This window comes from Amia ocellicauda, chromosome 18, assembly GCF_036373705.1.
Source record: "Amia ocellicauda isolate fAmiCal2 chromosome 18, fAmiCal2.hap1, whole genome shotgun sequence".
Lineage (NCBI taxonomy): Eukaryota > Metazoa > Chordata > Actinopteri > Amiiformes > Amiidae > Amia > Amia ocellicauda.
The window spans coordinates 9635001-9659847 of record NC_089867.1 but is presented as its reverse complement, the minus strand read 5'-3'; the positions used below and the strand labels follow the sequence as shown (position 1 = coordinate 9659847).

General features: G+C 39.3%; 2 protein-coding genes across 4 annotated transcripts in view; both read right to left on the bottom strand.

The window, feature by feature from the left end:
* On the bottom strand, positions 1–21168 carry gask1a (golgi associated kinase 1A). Of its 3 annotated transcripts, none has more exons than XM_066691452.1 (5): positions 20778–21163; positions 8111–9529; positions 3530–3652; positions 2440–2543; positions 1–2169 (listed from the first exon to the last, which is right to left on the bottom strand). In XM_066691452.1, exons 1-5 carry the CDS (start codon positions 20778–20780, stop codon positions 1965–1967), a joined length of 1854 nt encoding a protein of 617 aa, XP_066547549.1. In that variant the 5' UTR covers positions 20781–21163; the 3' UTR covers positions 1–1964. The 3 variants fall into 3 exon arrangements, with proteins under 3 accessions (XP_066547549.1, XP_066547550.1, XP_066547551.1); XM_066691453.1 differs by lacking the exon at positions 1–2169 and adding an exon at positions 2694–2817 and having other exon boundaries at positions 2460–2543; positions 20778–21166; XM_066691454.1 differs by lacking the exons at positions 1–2169; positions 2440–2543; positions 3530–3652 and adding an exon at positions 3806–4075 and having other exon boundaries at positions 20778–21168.
* A 2806-nt stretch (positions 21169–23974) lies between these two features.
* Positions 23975–24847, bottom strand: part of rpl14 (ribosomal protein L14) — a 3094-nt gene continuing 2221 nt past the window's right edge. The window contains exons 5-6 of the mRNA XM_066691451.1: positions 24427–24480; positions 23975–24086 (exon numbers count right to left, since the gene is read on the bottom strand). Coding sequence (XP_066547548.1) covers positions 24024–24086; positions 24427–24480 — 117 coding nt within the window. The 3' untranslated portion in view covers positions 23975–24023. The remainder of the gene's footprint in view (positions 24087–24426; positions 24481–24847) is intronic.

Genomic DNA, 24847 nt, shown 5'->3' with positions numbered 1-24847 from the left:
CTGAATTGATCAATTAGTTTCTGTGTAAAAGTCACTGTGTTGTTAACGACACGCATGTTTTCTTAAGAATGGTAAGACAAGTCTCTTTATTAAAACCCTACCCAAAGTGGCTGACATCATATTTTATGAAATACAAAATCATAATTAAACATAATATAGCTGATAGCAACATTTTTGACCATAATAAATTGCTGATCATTGGAGATATGCTTTCCTCTATGCACCGGGCATGAGGATATTGTCATACTTTTCCAGAAGTTTGTTTGTGTAATATCAAAATGGTCCATCTAGTTTTTGGTAACACCTTATTAAATGCAAATGGCCTGGCTGACCTAATACCAATATGGCTATATCTTGATAAACACATTTTAAAACCTAAACAAAATCGGTTTGAACATAAACTGACAGTGAAGACTCACCCATGCAAACTGAATTAAAAGCCCTACCCCAGCTTGCAGTTCTCGTTTACATGAAAACCACGGTGCATTTGTTTTGCCACACATTAACCTTCAAAGAGTAGGGGGGAGCAACGCGGTCTTGAAGTAGACTAGGGCATTTTCTTGCTGTGGTGTCAGAATCTGTAATCACCCCAAGATACAAGCCATAATGCATTATTTATAACTCTTGGAACGTGAAAAAATGCCAGAAGAAGCATATATCTCTTGATTACAAGGAGCATATCCTTTTTAAGGTATTATTTGGCTGTATTTCTGTTCCTTTCTGCACAGTAGGGAGTAAACAGTAAATTACAAGAAGCAGCTTTATACTCCCCTTCAGCAAAATGCATAGAGATGAGATGAAGTTTGGAAGTTATACTGAAGTTATGTTAAGCTTGATCAGATTTTCTCTTTCACTCGCATGCTTGGCAATATTTATCTTGACATGAGATGCACAATGAAATAGGATCTTTGGTTACAGGCCTTAAAAACAAAAAAGGTGGATCTGGGGTCTTAAAACTTGTATTGACATATCAAATACATTTTCAAAGAAAAATACATTTTTAATTCATCTTGCACTTTCATTTAAATGGGATGTGATTGACAAGAACAACACACTGTTGCAGATGGTTCTTTAAATTTCCACTAGCAAAACAACAGGGTGCCATTATTGTTCGGTTCAAAGACTTCATTGGCTTCGTTGCTCGGAATTAAAGCCAGTCATAATTACATCGTATATATATATATATATATAAAACTATAAAACTATGCCATTATGTAAACTAAGCTAGAATGGGCTCTATCATTTAAGCAGATAAGGGGAATGTAGGTCATTTTAAGTAATCACAAGAATTTTATCAAAAATGGAAAAAATGATCAAAAGCCAAACCATTGCATACAGAGCTACATTTCCTCAAAAAAAGTATTTTGAACTGCATGAAAGCCTCCAAGCCTTGTAAAAAATATGATACAAAAAATACAATAACCCAGCTTTTGACCTCAAGCAGCTGGTATGCTTTTTAAATTGATCCTCTGCTCATTTAAATTGGGAGGACATAAGCAACTGCTCAGTCGCCTTTTCTAAGCTGCTGCTGATGTAAGTGCCAGTGTGTAGGTTTTCTTGTTTCAAATAAACAATACACAACAAGGCTGGAACACAGAAATCGAATGCTTCATCATTTCTGGTGTAGGCTTAAGACTCCCCAGCCACCCACCAACACTGACACCCACACACACACATGCACACACACACGCACACGCACACACAACTACGTATATAGAATGCAGTGTCTATCATTTCGTATGAGTAGCCATTCAACCAACCCTTAAAGAAACAAAAACATCAACATTCAATTTAAATTCTTAAAACTGAGAAGAAAACTTTTTAAATTGTGCAAACTGCAATGATATGAATACTTTATATTGATCTCTGTAGCAAAAAATCAGGTCTTGGGAAGATGGACACAAACCAAAAACTGCACTTGGAAAAAGGCAGTTGGTTTCAGGTAGTTGTACACAATGTCCATTTTAAAGTTCTGTACTGAGTTTCAAGTTCCTGTCCTGAATGTACTGAAGCAGTATTTTGCCTCTTTTGTCTACATTGTGAATGAGTTGCTTCAAGCTCTTCAGTTTCCCCCGGCTTTCCCAGAATTCCCTGTCCGTGTACAGTGACTGGAGCAGCATGTTCTCCAGACACCCGGATCTGAGCACGGAGACCGCACTCTCAGGAAACCTGTGAAAGTGGGGTGGGGGGGGATCACAACAGAAATAAGAAACAAATCAATGACATTCAATCAGAATTCATCACATTTTAAATGCTGTGTGACTAATACACACTTTTTATATTACAACTGAAAGAGGTTTTCGAATCAGACCCTTCAGAGGCCTTTTTCATTTCTGTTGCTGCGGTTTTCCATGCTTTAAAAAAAACTTCTGATTGGAGAGCTGATTGACTGATTGATTGATTGATTGATTGACTGATTTCATTGGCCAGAGTACTTACTCCTCAATACCCTCCAGCAGGCGGAAGTTGAGGTTGTCATGGGGGTGGAGAGGTCTTCCAGCATTGTCAATGAACACCAGCCGGGAGGGATCGGCCTTCCTCACCTGAGTTACCAAAACAAAAAACAAAAAAGCCACAGACGTGAAACAGAAATTGCTATAAGATGGCTCCCCAGTGGCTCAGCTTTATCTCGTTCTCACAAACGGCTTTCTATTCAAACAGAAAACCGTTCAGATCAGACAATTCCAACTAACCTCTCCCGATGTAAGTGCCGAGGTCATGCGTTGCGTGTCTTCAGAACATGCACCCATAAGGGGTTAACAAGTAAACGTATTTACCAGGAGTTGGTTCGTGTGCATGCCCTGCACACTCACACAGCTAGAAACAGATGACAAACAAACAAATTGACACACAAGGCTGTTTAACACCAGCAGACCTTAACATATAGATTTAAAGCTCTCCTGTTACTCATTTTTTACAGCAGCATAATTATATCGCCTACAAAAAAAAAAATCAATGCGGTCGTTTCTAAAGGCTTATGCTGCATTGCGTTTCTTAATGAGGGCCCTCAGCTTGCGTTACGTGATATATTCACAGCGATCCACAGTGCTCCTTTATCACAGCTCTGAGAACAGCACTGTGTGAATGTAAAAAGCCTTTCACCTCCAATTAAAAGCAGAGCACGAGATTTACCATGCTTTTATAACTCCCGTGCAAACTTTGTCATTTATGTTTTGTTTTGAAAGCCAATAAACATGGATATAGTTTCTTCCCTCTCTATCAGCTTTAGAAAACTTCACAGAGCTGATTTGTATTTAAATTGTAGAAAAAAATCATGCAATGATGAATGACTATGTATGTCTCCCTCAACATGAGCTCTCTTCTTATTCTAGTCCTGATTTCCAGCACTAACGTTACAGATTGCCGTGTTGTGTTTGTTTCTATAGATCAAACTATAGATGCAGATGAATTTGACAGAAAGCCTAGTAAACGGCTCCTCGCATTCGTCTCCGTGCAACGTCAAGCTGCCTCGTGCGTTAACGGTAGCGGCGTCCGAGGCAGGCGAAGGCCATCTGCCGCTTAAACGTACCAGAATGTGTACCAGCACGAGCTCCTTGGGATTTCTGCACTTGGCATGAAGCAGATCATCCACACAGGATTCGGACGGGTCGGGCTTGAATCCACAGCAGTAACGGTCCAGTCGATCATTGACCTAGAAATAACAACAGGGTTTCTTTTTCTTTTTTCCTGAGAAACAATTCTACAGAACAGAATGGTGTCTGATCCACGTGAAGATGCGAACAATATGCATTCACAGCTCACTGGCAGTACTTGGTCATCTCTCAATGCTCACCTGCAACATCAGATCTCCGGCACAGTGTTGGAACGAAACCCTGTGCTTTTTACGGTTATAGAAAAAATGGCGTACTTTTTTTTTTTTTTTTTAATATAAAAGACTTGGCTCGATGGATAACCAAGACACATTCTTTTCTTTTTTGGGGGGAAGTTTGATCATTGCATCGAAAAAGGGTACTGTTGTGTAATAACTGTAGTCGTGGTTATCCATGGAGGCATGTTGAATGTCAGAGAGTGAGCTGAGCAAACTGGGCAGAATCAAAAAGACTTCAGAGCAGATCTGTGGGGAGACAAGAGCAGGGCAAGAATTATAACCAGCCAAGCAACGGAAAGCAGAGAACGGAACACAGCATTCACAAACTCGGGCCAGCGCTACGTGGTTTCTTATGAAAGTATGAATTAGGGCTTTATAACAATTATGATATATATTAGAAACAGTGAAAGCTCCTATTCAGCTCGTTCGTTTATGTTTTGACTAACATTGTATCTTAGACGGAGAAAACAAAACAAAGTTTCCTTTTAGTAGTTTGCATGCAATGTCTCTTGGAGGTGACTCACTCTGCTTGAAGAGCAAAAGTTACATTATCCCCCAATATGATGAAGTATAATTTGCAAGTGCATATATTTTCATCTATTATTTAGCCGGTTCTTGTGTCTTTATTTAGCAGGCTTTTAAAACAGTACAAATGAGGCTCTGGCGAATTGAAGAGACAGCACAGCGTCTTCCCACACAACTGATTAAGCTAATAAAAATTACTGATTTTCAGAGGGGAATGAAGGCTTGCCTTCTAAAATGACACGATCTGTGATTTGCAAGGTTTTAAAACTGAAGGTTAAAAGCCTTTTCCCTATAGCGTTAGAGTGAATGAAATTAATAACCACACATTATTTCATCAAAGTCCTGGAGGCCACAGTCAGAAGCTTGTTAGCGACTCGCTTTTCTGAAGTATTAATGAGAAGGGCAGCAATGTAAACCTGAACTGGGGGGGAAACTTCAATCGAAGCAAAGCTAGATATTAGATATTTCAACCTGAAATGTATTTAGAATATATATGTATAGTATATAATTACACTAATCCCCTTTTTTCTTTGTAACCTTTCTGATATGCTCTTGAAAATTTAGCTAATGTTTTTCTGCCATTTATAAATAACGTGGAACGCCAGCTGTCCGTTATAACACGCCTCATTTACAGCAGTAAGTTGCCCGTGATTCTCTTTAGAACATGTGTGATAGACTATAAAACCTTACAAGGGACAGCGAGAACATCATCTATTCATCACCCCATGGAGTTACATGACAGGGCCCATTTCGGTTCTTGCTGTTCAGTTAGCACCTCACTTCCATTCGGCTCCATTTAGTGTGGCATGAAATGCACACACATCCCATGTAGTCACTTACATGCTTTTCCTCTCTGGATTCTGTGAATATTCCTCATTCAAATTACATGGATCGGCTATTAGGATCAGATCAAGCGTCTGAAAAAAAAAAAAATGCTTTTCCCATTAAGCTGTGAAGAGTGCCTTTGGAGATGGCAAAGGCCTTCTTTACCAATTATTTATCCCTCTAGGTGCAGAACAGAGAGGTGAAATGCGCTTTCAGATCTCTAGCACTCCCAGGAATTATCACACCCCCGAACGACACTCCACTTCTGTTAGAAAGACCTTTTTCTTTGGTTTAGAAAAAAGAGCTTACTCTACCCTGTGCCCAAATGAAGAAATGAATTTAGCCTCACGTAAATCCTTTTACAATTCTACCAATCAAAGAAAATAACAGCAGTCTTCTTTCTCTCGTACATTCTTTTTCTTATTTGTTTGTTGCCACTTGTGGTAGGATGTGGTCTGGGAGGTTTCATTTTTGGCAAATATTATAGGGATAACTATTACGTATCTTAACAACCGAAGCTAATCCTGACCTAACCCAAAGCCAAACCCTGGTCTGAACCCTAAATAGTAACAACAAGCAAGTCAAAATATGTACAACAACTTCCTATATGCTATGTAGGAAGCAACCGAGAAGCAAATAAAATAAAAAAAAGAAATGTAACTGACTATTCAACAGAAATTGAGATTACTCATCCAAATATATGCTCTCCCGTGTTGCTCCCAGCAGTGTCCTGGAGATTAATCTATAATTCCAGGACATTCCTAGTGAGTTGGCAACAACAGTCATAGATCTGCAAGGCTTCAAATTACAGTGCAGAAGTCTTGCACTAACACACACGCAGAATGACAGGAAACACCTCCATTGCCACATCACCTTAACAGTGTCTGACTGCTTTTCAGATGCAATATTAGAGATATACTAGCAATGCAAAATCTATCTCAGTGATTACCTCTGAAACGAATGAAAGTGAGAAGTGTTACGTGTTCCTGCTGGAACAGGTGTTGAAGCTTCTCTGTCAGCAATTCTAGTATATCAATCAATTGTTATTAGATGTTGGCACTTTTACAGGTATTGACTTGTGGAAAAGAGGCCGCATGCATTATTCAGAACCTTTGCACTCCATTACACATGGCGGATCGGAGTAGGCACCATTGTCTTTTACGATATAGGTTACATGTTCATTCGGTGTCTACATTTTGGTTGTTGTTGTTCAAGGAACCTGTGAAAGCTCTCTTATTGGGAGAGATTCTGAATATATCTGGGTTTACAGACTCGGCAAGGGCCTTAAAGTTATCTTTTTATGGTGCTGACTGCATGGCAAATTTCATCAAACAATTATTTATCTTGTGGGTTTTGGGGGAAAGCAGTGATTCCACCTTCACTCAAACTCAGCAACCAAACAGATACAAACAGAAACAAACTTGGGACTTCGTACGACTTTGTAGTGCTGTTTTTTTTACAGTTTTAAACAATGTGAGGAGTTTCTTGCTCGAGGACTCCAAGGGGAGCACAATGCAGAACGAAGACAAGCATTGGGATCAAGCAGAAGACACCATTGTAGAACAAGACCTTCATCCTAATTTCCAGCGAACATGAATGTAGCACAACCTCTTCTTGGGAGAGATTCTGAATATATCATTACTCTAATGGGTGTTAAAATCTACCATTGGTGTGTACAGCCTCCTAGTATTTATTTGAATACAATCAGTTTCGAGTTCCTTCCAACCATCACGCAACAGCAACCGAACAGGTAGGTCGTACAGCCAGTTTGTAATTTGCTGGGCTTGATCTCAGACAACCCAAGTCCAGTCTCTCTGTAATAACATCCCCCTGTAGTTTCAGCACACAAAATCAAAGCGCAGAAACTATAAGCTTGTGTTGCCCTGGCTAGAACAATAAGGTGGTACAATAATGGGAAAACAGAACATAGAAAACCTGCAGTTCACATTTTCAGTTCATTACTTCCAAGACCAAGGAAAATAAAATATGCAAAAAGTTTATTTTTACCCCTACTGCAAAACCATCTGTGGAGGTTAGGAACAAGGAATATAAGAGTAAATAAACACAAGTACGTGAGAAGTTGAGATAACAGTCAGACAAGAAATTGCTAAGGATAACCAATTAGATTAATGCATGTCAGTTTTTGTGCTTGTTTAAAAATACTTCAGTACACAAAATGTCTGTGATTTATCAATTTATTACATTCTGAAGGAGACAAATAAGCAGAGATCTAAAAGATGGCTATTGCCTAAGGATAGTTTTGTTATTTTTCTATTTAATTACTCTCAATAGGGGAGATTGCGGACGTTGTTTTTAATACATACTCAGAAAGACTTGAGATTGAGGTTGAAATAAGAAAATAACAGGTCTCTGAAACTTTATTTTGTTGTGAAAAATATACAAAAATAATGAAACACTGCATATAGAGAGGCTGTCGGTTGAACTGAACTTTTATATTTGACCAGTTTGTTTTGTTTATATTACGCATTTATTTATGCATCGTTTTATTTTCCAGCCACTGAAGTTCGGTTTCAAAAATAATTAGGGGTTTTAAGTTTAGTTTTCTTATTTTCCACCACATGATGTACCGTTAACTGTGTTTTGAGCAAATCGCTTTGTTAATTAATAAGGGAAAATGCTGTTAATGAGCCAACACAGTTGCTTGGTTTTAAATGTCTCGATAGAGAAACGAATTGCTTTTCGCCTTCTCTGCCATTCGAACTCAAGGGGTATCCAATTACAGTACTCACTCACTTCCGTCTATTGGAACTGGCATTTGGTTCTGCACTTTGCCCAATCTCACTTCCAAAGTTTTTTCATTGTGTATTGTTCTCGATCGCTTATTAAACAGAATGGACTCATAATCAGAATGCAATATCATTAGATCAAAACAGTTCATAATCATGATTTTTCTGTTAAGAATGTGCTCACCTGTAGCAGAAAATCAAATAACGCCAGCTTCCCCCATTCAGAATGCCGCACCCCCACACAAGGGCCTGAATTGGTGGCATCTGTACCACCGCACTGCTTCCTCAGCACATCCTGGTACTGCAGCCACGAGAGGGGGAAGGAGTTTTGGTCGTTGTTGTCATCGGCCAAGTGCTGAATGTCGGGGTCCCACCAGACCACGGGCCTCACAGTCCCGCTTGTGAACTTGTAGGGGAGAAGATCACTGCGCAAGCTCCTAGCCACAACAGGCAGACTCCTATTCAACCCCAACACCCTGTCCAGATGGAAGGCAAAGACTTCAAACCAGTCATCGGGACGCTTGATCAAAGCACAGAGACCATCCAGGCAGTGTCTTTCACCATCTCCAGGGGCTTGGGAACCATTTTGTCGGAGTCCAATCTTGAGCACTTGCCCATGGGCAGGGACTCTGGTCTTGCTAACTACAGTACCATCAGCAAGTAACTTCATCTTCCTGATGTCATCCTGACTGAACCAAGGTGGGGGATGACTTCCAATTCTTATGCTCTCCTTCACCTCGTCCGAGAAAGCACCTTCTTTCGGTTTGCTGTACCAAGTAGTCAGCTTCTGCCTGGCCTCTTTAAATCCGTCTCCTTTGCATCCATCTCTCCTCTGACCTGACAAGTAGGGCCTCTTCCTATCCAGAGGCTCAGATTCCCTTTCATGTTTCCTAATATCTTTAGAAGATGGCTTTCCGCCAGCCAACGAGGGGTTTATGAGCTTTCCTGCTCTGCCAGCATCGTCCCGCGCATCTGGGATGCATTTGTGCTTTAACAATGGCAAGCTGTCTGAAAGGTTCTGGACGGCGAACGTATCATGCAAACCTCGACTAGGAGGTGGCACTTGAATTGAAAGGTGGGGATGCCGACCATGTTGTTGTTCTTGCAAGTGGCCATTTCGTGGCTTGCCCCTCGACTGCACCGATGATCCCTGGGATTGCCGTATTCCCCCGGACTTTCCCTTCGCTTTCCTCTTGGCTGTTGTGGCTGTTGCATTACTCTTGTGATCTTTCACAGGACGTCCATTAGAAAAGGAGGGCCTCTTATCCTTCTCTTGGAAGCTTTTCTTATTAACGCTTGGCTGGTGTTCAGGCTTCTCGTTTGCCAAGTGCTTTGCCGTCTCTTTCCTCCTTTCAGGTTCCCAGTTTCTGTGGATTTGATTCAGAGGTAGACTACGTAAGGGCACCGATGCTCTTTTCTTCAAGTTTGCTTCTGGCCTGCCAGTCTCTGCATGAAGCTCCAGTTGCGTCAGGCTGTGGCTCTCGGCAGGGAAGGATGGAAAGCTATTTATCATGACCACAGACAAAGTAAAAAGAAAGCTGAATGCGACCACAGATCTCCTTTTGCAGCGCATCTTCAACCACAATCTTGGGGCTTTCGATGCCTACGGGGAGAGGAAACAACAATAGTCGGTCAAAAAAAAGCCAGGCCAAATGCAGTCAATTACAGGGTCACTGAAAGGAGGGTTTTAGAAAAGTGTGCATTAATATGAAACAAGATTGTTAACTTAAATTCAGGTAAAGAATTTAAGTTTGATACGTTCATAGTTATTACAAAAATAACACAAAAACCTGCCAATGCACATTTAGTCTGAATAGTTGTAACACCCATGGGAAAAGCTACTAAATCTCCAAATAATACGGCTACCTATTTAATGTCTTTTCCATAGTGATTTGGCTTAGGTCTGTTTTATATCTCTGAAGATACTGTATGTTCCAATACCTTTGAGCACATTTTTTTTTAAACAGGCTTTGCATTCCAGAAAAGAGCTTGTGGTTACTTGCTAAAATATAAAATATAAGAAACCATTTTTTCGAAGAACTCAAGAATTGCCAGGACACAAAGCTTTATTGAATTTGTGCAGCAAGGAATATTGGTCTAGTCTATTTGATTCAATAAACAAAAAAAACACAATCATACCAAAATCACATCTCTAGGCTGCTCCACAGACACCATCCCATAAGAGGAAAATTAATAAACGGAAGTCAAAGAACGTTTAGGCTAACATACTGAAATAATGTTGGGCTTATAAAAATAAAGTAGTGATGTTAGGTTCAAATTTTGGTTATATATTTAATCTATTAATTTTGCTTTTCAACGACAGTATAGTTTTAAAGCTGAATTAGAGATCTGTTTTTTTTTCGAATAGGTTTTGACAGGTCCCAACTGACTCTGACCTTTATTGCTTAAATTTCTTAAACAGAGCGCTGGAACTATTAGCTGCGTCTTCCAAAAAAAAAAAGAAAAAAAAAAAGCCGAGACTGTTTGCTGCTGATGTATCTCAGCTGTGTTGATTCTGTCTGGGAATGATTTCTGAGGAATGCTACAGATCAGTAAAGCCACAGATACTCTCGTGTAGTGCATTCGGTCGCTTTTGTTTTATGAATAAATCAGGAGAGAACCAAAGCTGCATTCCTTTGTTGCTTGTTTAATGATTACTGTGTATTTGCTGGAAATGTTGAAAGATTAAAGAAAAACAAAATATGGCATGATTTATATACTTTGCTCCTGCTACACAGAAAATACAATAACAGCTGCTGAATTCAAATGAACTGGCAATAGCTGTTCCAGAGAGCTTACATGCATCTGACATTCAGATGAAGCATTTAAAAAGCAAATTACATCTAATTATGAAGGGAGCTTTAATAATCTCTGACACTGTTCAAAGTGCCGTGTGAAGGATGTTCAAACTCGCAATCTCTTCGCTGTCATTACATTTCAGTCTGAAGAATTCAGATGTCGGACGCTTTAATTTCACAACAGATAATACTAGGATAATGATACTGAAGACATGCTCCGATAATTTTGGGCTTAGTCTCTCACACTTCCAAAAATAATTCATATTTTTGTATTCATCTCCAGTGTAATTCAGTCCTGACAACTAAACTTCGATCTGGAGGCAAACCTGCAGTGTCACCAAATCATTTTTATATAACAGGTTTTAATTATTACACTACACAGCTATTGGGCCATGCATTATTGCTGGCCACAAGAGGAATTAAACTTCAAATCAATATTATCCATCCACTCTCTTACAGCCAGGCATTTTATCTGTCAGAAAAAATCCAAAGGAAAGATGTTTTCAGAACTGTGATCAGAGGTCCGTAGAGCGGACATTTTTACAGCATTTGTGTTCCATGATATTTTGGGAAAAATGTCACGCTTGCAATTTTAAAAGGACTTCAGCAAATATCTGAGGAATATCCTCCATGGACTCATTTGCTGTCAGCGGGGCTTCTTACCCGATATTAAACCACTGAAAGGGAAACCTAAACTGGGGCCAAGAGCTCCTCCCTCCGTCGTGAGTAAGAGAGGCCTCTATTTGTATTACACTCTCCAGAAACAGACTGAACTACAATGGGTCCACATTTGACATTTTTTAAAACATTACTTAAATTCACTTCTGCACAATTTCACTGCCTTCTCCGAGTCCCGGCCTGAGGGTGCGAACACTTCTGGGATGAACTGGAATGATAATCCAGGAAGCACCATTAAGAATTGCTTACATTATGTATCTGCATCAACAGAGTTTGTAGTAAAAATAATAAACTTTACTTCAAACAATGTAATTCTAAGATCTGAAATATTGTTAATCAAACTTTAGTTATTGATCGAGGATTTCATTTCAGTTTGTTCAGTTTAGCGAAAAACTGTAAAGATTCCAGTTGAATGAACAGAGTTATGAAAGAGTGCATGTAAACTTTACAGTTTTACACTGTAAGCCTATGCATGTCACTACACAGAGAATCAATGATTAGAAACACGGTTCGTAACATAGTACAACAATTGGTTATCTACACTGTGAATGCTGTTCGCTGTCTGGAATGCCCTCCTGTCGTACAGGGTAACTGAATAATTAGTTGACATGACCTTGTAAAAATAAAGTGCTAGCTTGGTGTTTATTTTATTGGCTTGTTTTCAAGTTTGTTCAGACGGCGCACTACAATTAACAGGCAGAGATTTATGTCCTCCGAAATTGGAGCATGAAACACCCCCCACCAGGGCATCAGCACAACACACTTCTTCTGAATGAAAATGCTGTGGTAGCAAAGTGCAAAAACAAACAAACAAAAGCCACTAACAAAAACACACACAATCAGATCAGAGCAGCATCTCGTACGGGTTGCAGCTTCAGCAATTGGGTTTTGCCACTGAAGAGTGGGAGTTGAGATGAATGAGATTTTAAATAGTCGGCTTTGTTGAGTTGTCAGGTATGTGGAGTGCGCTCTCATTACAGTGCAAGTTGCAATAACAGCTGTTGTACAGGGGTTTTGTTTAATCCGAGGGACTGGGTTAACTATTTGAAATTCAAGGACTACTTCTCTGCTTTATCCTTCCTAAAGTTGCCTACAGTTGCATCAGTTCAGACTGTAATCATCCTGTGATACCAGCTGCAATTGAATTTAAGTGCAGCATGGTTTTAGGGTCTGGTGTTATGGCGCTGTTCACCCTTATATATTATTTGCTGCATTTCTGAACACACCAGTTATTAGAGATAGGTGGAATGATACATCGATGCGGAACTCAAGTACTGTATCACTTGCAGCTGGTTTCTGTTTTCCAGTATACCCCTCTGTAACCGTTTATTTAAATGCATTCCTGCTAAGTCTCGTTCTACCTCTAGCCATCACATCAACATGCGTGGAATGATAATCTGTTTGTACTCTGTTAAGAACCCAGTCTGTTGTTTCATATTAGAATTTTTTGGGCTTAGCTCAGCTCTAAAAACAAGGCTGGATATAATTGGCAGCAAGTCACTCCAGGCAAGAGAATAACAGCCTTAAAAACAACCTCTGGGCAAAGCCTGGAAGTCAGACTACAGGTGGAATGCTGTTGGAAATTGTTACTTTTTTCTTTCTTTCTATCTTTTAACTGTTTCCAGAAGACACAAGCTTTGCTTATTTACACCTCTTATAAAGGCTGCTAACCACTTATCGCAGCTGCTAAACAAATCCCAAGAGCCTTCAGGTGTGTGTGGGTACATTTGAAGGAGTGGAACCTCTTCTGGATCTGATTGTTTTCATGCAGCGTCAAAGACTTCCTCTCTTCTGTCGCTCTTTTGTTCCGTATCGGGTCACTCACATCGTTATCCTCCTGTTTTCATTAGCAGGACGTCACAGCTGTGTGTAGTTGGGCCCTGGCCTATTTAGCGTAAGCTCAGTCTCCTGCCGAGATGCCAGTAATTAATTGCATATCATATCTGATGAGACCCGATCCTCATTTTTAACCTCTAATAAGTTCCGTCTGAGTCCAAGGGGCTGTAATAAACTGAGCGCTTGGTTTAACTGATTGATGTAGGTAACCAGATATGGACAGTGATTTAGTTTAACTAGCTCTGTGCAGATTACGTATTACCTTGCTTACTAACACAAAACCATCTATGATCGTGTCGCAGATATCCTGTAATAGTCCTGTAATGGAGTACTCGGATCCTCAAAGGCTTGTTATGCGGCTATAGCACGCAGGTTTTTTTTTTCTGCCTTCTGTAGGACCAGATGCAGCATATTTTCAGAAGAAAAATGTCATCTTGACAGCAGATGTGAACATTCAAACTATATATAAATATTTTGCAGATGGAAATTGATGAATGAAAGCATATATGCATGTATAAACACACACATTTTCACATTGTGTCATTTTAAACTGAATATGAATGGTATGTTCTCAATTCAATCTAGCAAGAGGTTCTTAACTTCCACCGCAAGCTGGGAGGCACAATACTTCGGCAGTAAAATAAGGAAGAGATCTCTCTCAAGTTCTTATATATTGAGAAGGCTGTAGGATTATTTTTCAACATGTTAAACAAGCCTTGGCAAGAACGCAGTCCTCATGCGGTCTTGAACTTGGAAGAGTTCAGTTTCCAACGAAAGAATCTGAATGAAAAGAAAACAAAGTGGCTTTTCTTCCGATGTCTTGTGAGCTTAAATTTACAACACATGGAGCTTTTTTCATTTGGTCCTCGGTGCAGTTTAGGTAGGGTTTCAAATAGGCACTACTGCCACCAGTCTCTCAGACCACTCGACTCTCCAGCCATTTCTACAAAGCACCTTTCTTTCAAATGTCATGGGGTAAGAGGTTTCTTTCTCAAGGGTTAAGTATCACAATGAATTGAAAAACTACATTCATACATACATGTTTCTGACACATTAACCTGATCATAACTGATCCTGTGGAATGAATCCCGTAATACCAACACTAAGGATGGTCTGTGGTTTGGGGCAGAAATGCAAGAGTTGAAACAGAAATTCAGTCATTGTAAACTGTGTCTAACAAGTAAAGAGCAATATTTACAAAGGGTCCGTTATTGATTTGTACGGGAGAATACATTTTTATTTATCAAATGAATGCACTAGAGCATGTACTGCAGCTTGATATTATTTAGATTTAACTCAGCCAGCAACTCAGGACAATCCAATTACCTTAATAAGGTACGTTGGGTCATTTATATTCCATCTCCACTGCTTTAATACAAATAAACTCCAGGTTTAGTGTTAAATTAAAAAGATACGCTTGTTCTAAACATTACCGTATGATTGTGTTTCCAGCCAGCCTTAAAATGGACCACTTTCTTCTGACAAGACATTGGCCAAAAAACAAATGAGAAGTGTAAACAAAAAGGGTGTATTAATTTTGAATTACTCAAAAGGAAAAACTCGAAGGACATTTTCAGAGATGCTTTCCTGATATGGCTTTGGCTTTTATTACCCATCGAGAGACAAAATCCCTAGCAACAGAGAAGGAACGAAGTAGAGAATGAAACATGTGTAAACTGCCTAAAACATCATCCTAATCACTCGCTGTGGCAAAATGATTAATAAGATTAGTTATTTTGTTCTATACTGCTGCCAAAAGTATATGGAATAAAACACAAATCGGATGTTTCATCATCACTAGAATTTTAAAGTCAAGACTGTTAACAAAGACAAGAAATGACTATATTCATTCTTCCCACTCAACGCAAACTCACAGTATTCCCCTCCCATCGAACTTTTCCCTCTGTAAGCTTTGTTTATTTGTCATCCTTGTTTTGACTTTACATACTTTCATGCCATCTCTCCAGGAAGTCCTAATGACCCTAATTTCTTCAGCCCAGGAAGCAGACTGCTTTTAGAAAATAATACAGAGATGAAGAGGGGTAACTAGCATAAAGGAATGGGGCAACAACTTGACACTTTTTCTTCTACAAAATACAGATCATACTTCCAAGAATATGAGGCAGCCATGCTTAGTCATTCTACATGTTATTGTCTGAATATTGTAACTGCCCACGTTTTTTGTTTTTTTTACTTGGTACGCAACTGTGATCTACAAGTACAAAATAACAGCAAAAACAACCACATAAAAATGCCTGTGTTACTGTAACCAAGTACTATGGAAAACAATTGCTATTTTTATGAGATCCACAATTTCAAATGTAGACTTCCAAAGCAGAGAAAATACTAAAAGGAAATACAGCAGCAACTTGTTAGGCTGTGAGGCACAGGTCTATAACAGACACAGCACTGTTGTGTTCTGCAAAATTAAATAAACCCATACAAATGTAAAGAGCTGTTGAATTCTGCGTGGTGGGAAACATAACAAAACAAAGCAGTAAAACAATTATGTTTTTTTACATGCAAGCCTGAACAAAGTGATCCAATCTTTGGGAAGTAATTCAACATGGGTTTGGGACAGTACAGTTTGAAAGCATTGCCAACGTTATATAGTCACTGCGGGTGGTCTTGGTCGAATAATGATGAACGTTCAACCAAAACACGCAAATTAGAAAGTTACTACTTGATGGTGGCATTCCTTATTTCATGAAATTTCTTGTGTATGTCCAATGAAGAACAGTTCCCCATTTCTCAACTTGTCATTTTGTGATTGAAGGTTGGAAGGAGTATTTCATTGAACCTGCATCATTATCTTGCTTTTATTTAGCGGATCACACATGAATCTCCCTTGAATTAAATTGGATTTGTCTGTGCATCTTAAAATCTGTCCCTATAGCAACAAAACAAGCTTTCAACCCCCCCAAAAAAGCATAAATGAGTCAGTTTCAGGGCACAAATACAAGATGAGTTATTTTCAAAGGCATGTTTTGCTGTGATTGAAACATAAACCTAGTGACTTTTCTAATTACGGCAGCAATAAATATCCTACACTAGGCTGTATGGTATAGCACTTAAATCTGCTCATTAACATACGGTTTCTGGATTTATGGTAACAAAATGTAACAACATTTTGAAAACAGGAGACAATGTGTTCTGGATAGGGAACTCATTTAGGATTAATGATAAGAAACATTTCCCCTTTCATCAGTTTTGGCTTCCACTCAACATTTCTCTGGGGCTGACAAACATATGTGGAACATCTTATTTAGTATGTGCAAAAATAAATAAATAAAAAGATTAACATTTGCTTCCAGCCACAGAGACGTCATGCTGGAGTGTAATGCAGCAGAAAGGTACCAAATTAAACTTTTGGGAAGAGATTTTCTTCTGCGTGGCTTAATGAAAGTCATGCGAGGACGGCGCAGCGACAACAAGCAATAAAAATAACTTATTTAATATTCAATCGCAGTAGCAGTTTTTTAACAGGGGTGCAAATCTGAAAGAAATGCTCGACTTGTGTGAATATTTCCAAACAGAACGGTCTCTGAAGGCAGCTGCCAGCAGACAAGAGAGCTGAGAAAGCCATCTGCTTAAGACACACTACCTGATAACCATTCATTGACTGCAGTGTCGTGCAATGAGATTAGCTGTCAGTTAGTGTCCTGGCAGCGCCGGCTTTCTCTTGCAGCTGTCAAAATTATGTAAAGCAGTTGAGCCAGGAGTTTATTTGGAGTAACACCATTTTGCAAAGGAGCAAAACTAATATTTTAAAGCTGTCCTGCTATCCCTGAACCAGGACCACTCTTCCCCTGCGTGGAACAAAGGAGACCATTTTAAATTAAAATTAGACAGGAATTGATTTTCTCTTTTCAGGTCCTTGTCTGCTTCATTTTAAAACAAGGTCCTAGCAAGAAAACAATTATTTTTCCTCTACATTAAAGAAAACCTTTCGTAAAGACTTCAGATATTTTAATGTAGCAGCACATGGGGACATTATAATGGTTGTCTTATAAAAAATAACATCCACATATTAAGGATCGGAACACAGCCAAAGTAAAGGTGCTGACGTTGCATGTAGGCCTACGTCTACAGACAGTGAATGCTGAACCAAATGGAAACTATGTTGCCTGACCTACAATGTATTCAAGCAGCAGCTTGTACAACAAGCAGCTTGAGCTCTGCAAGAGGCAGTGTGCAACGTCAGCTGGGAATTTGCCGTTAGACGGGTTTTAGGAGGGAATTCCCTTCTGACCTCTTTCTAATTCTAGTAGTGGGTTGAAGAGAATAACTTCCTTCTTGCCTTGGTGAAGCCCTACATTCCCCCAGGAGCATGCTTAATGCTTCAGTTGTTCAAAGTATAATTTCCCTTTTAGCATAATCTGTTGGCTAAACCCATCAGCACATTTCTTCAAAATAAACTAATGGCCTTAAACACACAGTCATTGTAATGCACAGCTTCTCTCGCCCCTTACCTGCATATTCCACGCTGGCCGCCTCAATCACATGCCACATCTGGACTAGAGAAGAACATTCAAACTTCCCGGTCAAATGTTTTGTGCGAGCTTTTTCAGAGCTCACTATAGAAACAGCAGATTTCCAGGTATTTCCTGCAGATTCATCACAGTGTATAGCACTTGGAAATGTAGAAGTCGTGTCTTTTAAGAAGCTTGAAGTTTGCAATTTGCACAACGTCACTGCAGGTGGCTTGTTAAAAATAAAAACAAAGATTGATTTACATCCAGTGTTGTTGTTTATTACAATTACAATTATCACTATTATTATATCAAAGAAGAACTGTCAATGAGATAATGTGGCTTAAATCGAATTATTTGTATTGTGGACTGTACACAATTGCCTCTCTCCTCTCCGAGTCACTGGTTCCTTCTACATTAATGAATTCTGCCTAGTTCTCATCAATGGATGATAGATAAAAAAAATGAGAGAGCTCACTATGGTGGCAGGAATTGCTCGTACTGGGGATTTTGGGCGAAGCACTAAATCATTGGGTATTTTGCAGATATTGAATAGCATTTGGAACACAAACAGTTTTAAGGGTGAGCTTGGGTACAACACATGCAAACCTATGTAATATAAAGCTTATGTAAACATGTTCTGTGGTTGCTTTCCATTCATTGAAGATTATATAAACAGGCCATCTTGCCAGCAACCTGCTCCCATCTCTATGTGTGCCTTCTTTAAATGACTATTCTATTAAAGCTAAAGCTGATATTGGCATGACTTTCCCAGACTTTAAATTTTGTTTGTGTATTTATTTTAAATAATAAGACATGCTTTAATGTGTTGTGTTTCTACACCTTCAAGACCCGTCCCTGTGCTGATCTATTGCTTTTAGCGCAGTAATGACTGGCAGTTTTCCCGCAGAGGTGAAAGTGTACATTACTGGGTTAATTTCACAGGACACTGGGTTGCTAACATTCCCCGGCCCTCCTGCTGAAACCTGCCCCTGCCGGGGAGAAGTGTGCGGAGACTCGAGACCATGTGGAATTCAAGGCCCGCGCTCTGAAAAGCTGTCCCCGCTTTTCCTTTCAAACCTCCGAATGTGGACGCAGCTGTGAATACACATCCTGACAATCCCCTATGTAACCATATCTGGATGGCATAGAATGAGAGATATTGTTTTAAGTTTTGTTATTTATAAGGTCCAAGACAGGATTTATCTAGAGCAGTGCAAGTGAATTGAGTTATAGGTTTAATTTCAGGGCCATATAAGCTTCCAAATAGTCTTTTTAGATTTCACTTGAACTCTTGCTTGTTTGTTGTCAACCCCATCTTTAAACTGGTCTGGATCTTTGACCATGGTCTTGTGAAACAGAATCTTGGTCTAGTCTAGAATCGTGTGTTTTTAAATGCTGTACTGAGCTCTGCTTAGACTTCCATGACTCTGGCTTGCTTCCCAGTATGAGACAGGAGGCAACCCATTGAGTGATTTCATGTAAATTGGCTGAAATTCAATAATCAAAGCTTTTCAAAACGATCCTTGATAGAAGCGGAGTCTAGTAATTCTTGGCTCTCACAGATCTGTCCTCCAACATTCGCTGTGCATCAGGAATGTCAATAAAAATGTGGTAGTAACTATTGGATTATTCATGTTCTGATTCCCTTTTATTTCGTCCATTATCAAATACATAACGGCCAAGCCTTGGGTGCCATAAATCATATAGGTCTGGCTTCCTTCAGTTGCACTTTTGCATTGACATTTAAAACATCTTATCAATCAAAGCACCCTGTATCTGACATTAAACAACAAAGAATAACAAACTGTTGTTTTTGTACCACACTCCTGTTGCAACGGTGTACTACAGTGCAAGGACAATGCAGATCGTATGCCTGCTGTTCAGATTTTTTATTGCTGCTTCTCACACACAGCTTTATGCATCATCTCAGCCGCTGCCGCGCTGGCAAAACCAGGCAGCAATCCAGAGCAGTTACTGGGCTTCAGCCTGTTTATTTTGGAAAAGGAGTGCATCTGCTTTAAAAATATAACAACACTATGATTGGTTACCATCAAATAATACATAATTACAAATATCTCTTGATCTTAAAAAACAACATCCTATAGTGTATATAGTTTCAGTCCTCTCTTCAAGGGTGTGGTTCAGAACATGCATTATCATATAATAACTATATAAACTTAACCACCAAAGACTTTTCTGGATTTACACTACAGAACCTGACAGCCTGCTTGTGCATCTTTCTTTATATAAAAGCTACAGTCAACAAACATTCCCCAAAGCTGGTTGTAAGGGGTTAATTGTGGAATAGTACAGCAATTGAGGTTTGTTATTTGCCTAACAGTATTATTGTTGACGTTATTCTCTGCCAGTAGTAATGCCTAGCACCCACTACATTTCAGGAGAACTACAATATATAATTTGCATTTATCTCATACATATACTGCATGCACCCCTTGCTTCTTCATGAAGATAAAAAAACATTCTACAAAACTATTAAATAATAATAATGATGCATATTATCACAATTGTTATGCATAGTTACCTCACTGTTTTTGTTTGTTTCATTTTGTATCATACACCCACATATTGTATATATATGTTTATTGAAGGCATATGAACATCAGAACACACTGATGCCTAATCAGAGTTAATCACCTCTCAATGTAATGACAAAATTGAATGTCACAACAAAAGCCACTTACATTTTCTCAATGTTCAAAACAATGTGACTTGATATATGTGTCGAAGCTTTACTTCATTTATTGATTTGAAGTTTTCATTTCGAGTTTGCATAAATACTGGCCAGTCAAGCACACGTTCAAAGTTTCGTTTGTATGCATGCAGCCTACTTCCTACAAAGACACAAACCCATATGTGTGTATATGCACACACACATGCATGCATGCATGCATACATACATACATACATACATGCACACGTGCAAAATCACACACATAAATACATACACACACAACCTATTTACCCTTGAAATATTTGACCATATTGCCAAACACTTACCACAGGCATAGCTTGCATGGGCACATGAATAAACAAACACACATACCATTGCTATGTTGTTCTCGAGTGCAGGGGATGCTGATCTTGGTTCAGGTTTGCAGACCCGCACATGTCTCCGCTGCTGGGGGTCAGGGGTGCCGAGGCTCTGCTCTCACCTCCTGCAGGTCGGGTCCACTCTTGCATTTCACATCTGCATTGGAGTTTTAATCAGCGACCCCCTTGTCAAGTGTGAAGACCTCCAGTGAGCTCATGCTTTCTGCAAACCCTTGACTGGGAAACCTCGGGCAGCCGGTGTGACCCAGTAGCGGCTGCGCCTGAGGAGCACAATAGCGCTGCGCAAAGTTTGTCCTCTTACTTCTGCAGCCGCTAAGTCAACCCAAGCCAGCCTTCCCTCCCAGGAGAGGCCCGCTGCTTCACAGTAAAAGTCCTCGGTTGTGTGTGAGGGTTGGTGCCGAGGAAGGCAGCTGTAACCCGAGAACAAGTCAAGAAAAAGGTCGCGCAGGTCTCGTTGCGCAGATTTCCACACTCCTGCGCGGCTCCACCAATGGGATCGGCGGGATTCTGCAGAACTGCGCAGGGCTGCGGACATCTGCGCGACCAAACGCTGTCTAATAACGGAGATCATATCCAGAGCCTTTTTTGGTTAAGCTTTGAGTAGGGTTTGTATTAGTTAACTCAAATCACAAGCCTCTCCATATCAGGATGGTTTACTAGCCCTAGTCTGAACCCAGATCACTGTTGAACATAAAGGCTGGAGTATAGTTTCAATGAATTTGGGGTTGTCATGTTGTCAGTAGCGTTATTTAACGTCACATTTGACAAAAATAGATTAAAATAAATAATGAACACGAAATTGTGTCCTCTAAGGGTTGCTTTGAATTGCATTTGAATTTTAAAGGTCACCTTTTCCCTGGTATTAAAATTCACTCACTTCTAACCTACTGCTAGTTAATAAATGCATCATCAGATACCAAGATGTATTTTATGTATTGATGCAAATCCAAACATTGCAGCAAATACATCGCACGGGAGATTATGCATACGAAACAAGGCTAGTAATTATGTTGCTGAATGCAAGTCGCCTTGCATACAGTCGCATCAGAGACCAAACTGACATTCAATTAAATCACATTACACATTAAATCAGTGCTCCATAACCGTAAATAAGTTTTATATACAACACTGCCCTCTAGTGACACTGAAGCGTTATGACCTGCGTAGTGCTTGCTCTATGAAAGATCAAACCTGATGCGAAATGTTGCATCAAAGATCAAGAACATGAATAAATAACACCAGTTCCTCGACACCTACTCCATCCTAATGGATGTATTGGAAATTAAACTAAATACACTGGATGAGTGAAATAAAGAGTGAGGTTGAAAAGAATGTCACACCCCTAAAAATAAAAACAAAATAATTTCCTTTTTCTTATGTGTGTGGGGTAATGATTTGTAGTTCCCAATGAAGAAAACACTTGTCCATCCCAAACAATTTTAACACTGCCTTTCTTTATTTGGTAGTTATGTAAAATGGCCTCAACAGAAATCCTCACCTGCTCTGCTGATGCAAACTGCAAAGGTTTCCGTTGACTTTCCATCTTGGAGCTGTGCTTCAGCAAAATGCATTTTTGTTCTGCTCTAAGCCTTTCCACAAGGTTCTGGCAACCGTCCCTGCATTTACCAGGGCTGATAAGTTGACTATCCCTGTGGGAACAATTGATAAAGCTATCCCTTATAAAGACTCAAGCTTGGGGTCTTTCACAACTTCAGACAAATACAAAAAAGGGAAATCCACACCAAAACACAAGCCAACATACTTTAGCATTCAATTATTAAAAGGATTCTTGTTAAATTAAATACTCAATACAAGGTATTCATTAATGTACACAGTAGTCACATGTTTTTAGGCAGGCAACCTGACAATCACATGCACTCTTTTACTTAGCATAAAGGGAATTGTAAAAAGAAAAACCAAACCTGACCCTAGACAGTGAGAGTAATGCATTTCAAAATGCCCAGTAGTTTTTTTTTAGTTCACCTGAATGTCGTAGTCATTAATAAACATGTTCATCTAACTTTTGAGCACAAAACAAATTCCAATATGGCAAAACTTTTTGTTGGTTCCTGGGGTTCCCAATATACCAGCCTGCTAGAACATGTCCCTGTTTATTAACAATTGGTTTTAATCCTATGCAATTTCCAAAGTATTTATGCTTGACCTGCACCATTTATCATGTCATGTGTGGAGATGAAAGAATCCCCCATACCAGCCATCTCTACAAGCAACCAAACTCACTACCTTTATAGGGGAAAGAAAATACATATATAAAACAATCCCAATGTAAGGTGGAAATCTAGTGGCTTAATTAAAAGGAAATTAAAATGTAGTTTCACAGTCTCCATAAAATCTCACTGCTGGAAAAGTGCCACTTGGGATCCCCTGCTCAGCTCGCCCCACGCCCTAATTAAGTAATTATCCGCTCATTGCAACTGTAAATTGTACAAAGCCTAAAAGCAAGTCCCATGAGAAACAGCCGAGGAAATTCGTTAATTATACGTTGTCCATGGGGACCTCATACTTCAGACATTTCACAAGAAAACAAGTCACAGGCACATTACCCTTAATGATCATCTACACACACACCTAACTCATGTCTGACTACCAAATTGTACACCAGCCTTTAAACTCTGAAACAAACCTTTTGACATCTCAGCTGTGATTAAAACAATGAAGCTGATTACACAGCCTGGATCTTTGGCCGAGAACCTCAAGATGATGAATGTTCGTAAATGTTCAAGTACATAGGATTTGAGAGAAATTGTGCCAATCGTGTCCTATTTTTGCATTCAGTGTCTTGAAATGCATTTTAATACCCAAACTTTAGGCACCACCAGGTGAGATGAACCTTAGTTTTACTCTTTAATACTGAAAGGAAACTACAGCTCTTCATTTGCAAGAAATCATAAGCTACAATATTTTAACTTTCTGCACATCTGACCTCCCGTTAACAGTGTGGGGTTGATGCACAAGACATGGCCATCAGTGCTCTTAAACCAAAGCAACACTTTCACATACATTTACTTTTTTTTTATGTAAAGCTATAATAAACATTAAGTCACTTGTCCTAGAACAGCAATGTACAAATGTCCCATTAAACAGCCTCATTTTCTATCCAATATACTGAACAGGAACTCAGCTCAGCAATTTTAGAATGGTATAAAAAAGGAAAAACTCACTTAAAAATACCACAAACTACAATTTATTAGCCATATTTTATTGTCAAATGAAGAGTTTATGCCTTTTTCTGGGCTTCTTTTTGGAGCTTCTTCACCTCATGCTTGATGATCTTGTTCCTCTGTAAAAGCACACAAGATGACAGTTAAAATCTGACCATTTAATTAATGCAACATTCACGTCCTGGTGTACAAACTAAAATAAAATTGAAGAATCCACTGAATGTTCCTATCAAACAATACCGAAAGGTAATGGTCTTAAAGGGATCATTAATAATCAATGCTTGGGCAGAAGACATTTAAAAGCCACCCACTATATATTATAGTCTAAGGAGAATAGTGAGTGATAGTGGTTGAGCCACAGGGTCAGAGACACTACACTTGAAATCGGAGAGACTCCAAGGGATGTAAACTTACATCCAAAGAGGTTTCTATACATATAGTAAGAAAGGAAAAGCTTACCATCTTCTTGGCCTTCATCACCTTGAATCGGTCAAAGTCTGTCATTTTGGCCCTCTGTAAGAAAAGAGCAAATGTCAGTCAATGGCAAAGCCCCCGTCTTTTCCCCCCCATTTAAGTCCAGAAAAGTTTTCAAATGCATCAGACACTGTTCAGCCATTTATCAAACTTTTTTTGTAACAGCAGTATATCCATTGAGTTTACTCACTGGAAATAATCAATTATGAAAAGTAGTAAATATACAAACACCACCTGCCCTCTTAAAGAGCTTACAATTCATTACACTGGCATTCAATAAAAACTTCAGCTTTACTGTATTTTAACTGGTTAAAGTGGAAAACTTTGTTAAGAATGATTGTAATATTTTGGTGGGCCACTAATGCATTTAGAAGAGAGGTTAGTTTAATGCAAGTTTGGTTGCTCT

Bases quoted from the DNA above. Each gene is read 5' to 3' on its own strand.
- gask1a (XM_066691452.1), bottom strand. The intron at 3,653-8,110 runs GTGAGCACATTC...TGTTATTTCTAG, and splicing joins TATTTGATTTTCTGCTACAG to GTCAATGATCGACTGGACCG. The intron at 2,544-3,529 runs GTACGTTTAAGC...TTGGTAACTCAG, and splicing joins TCGTGCTGGTACACATTCTG to GTGAGGAAGGCCGATCCCTC.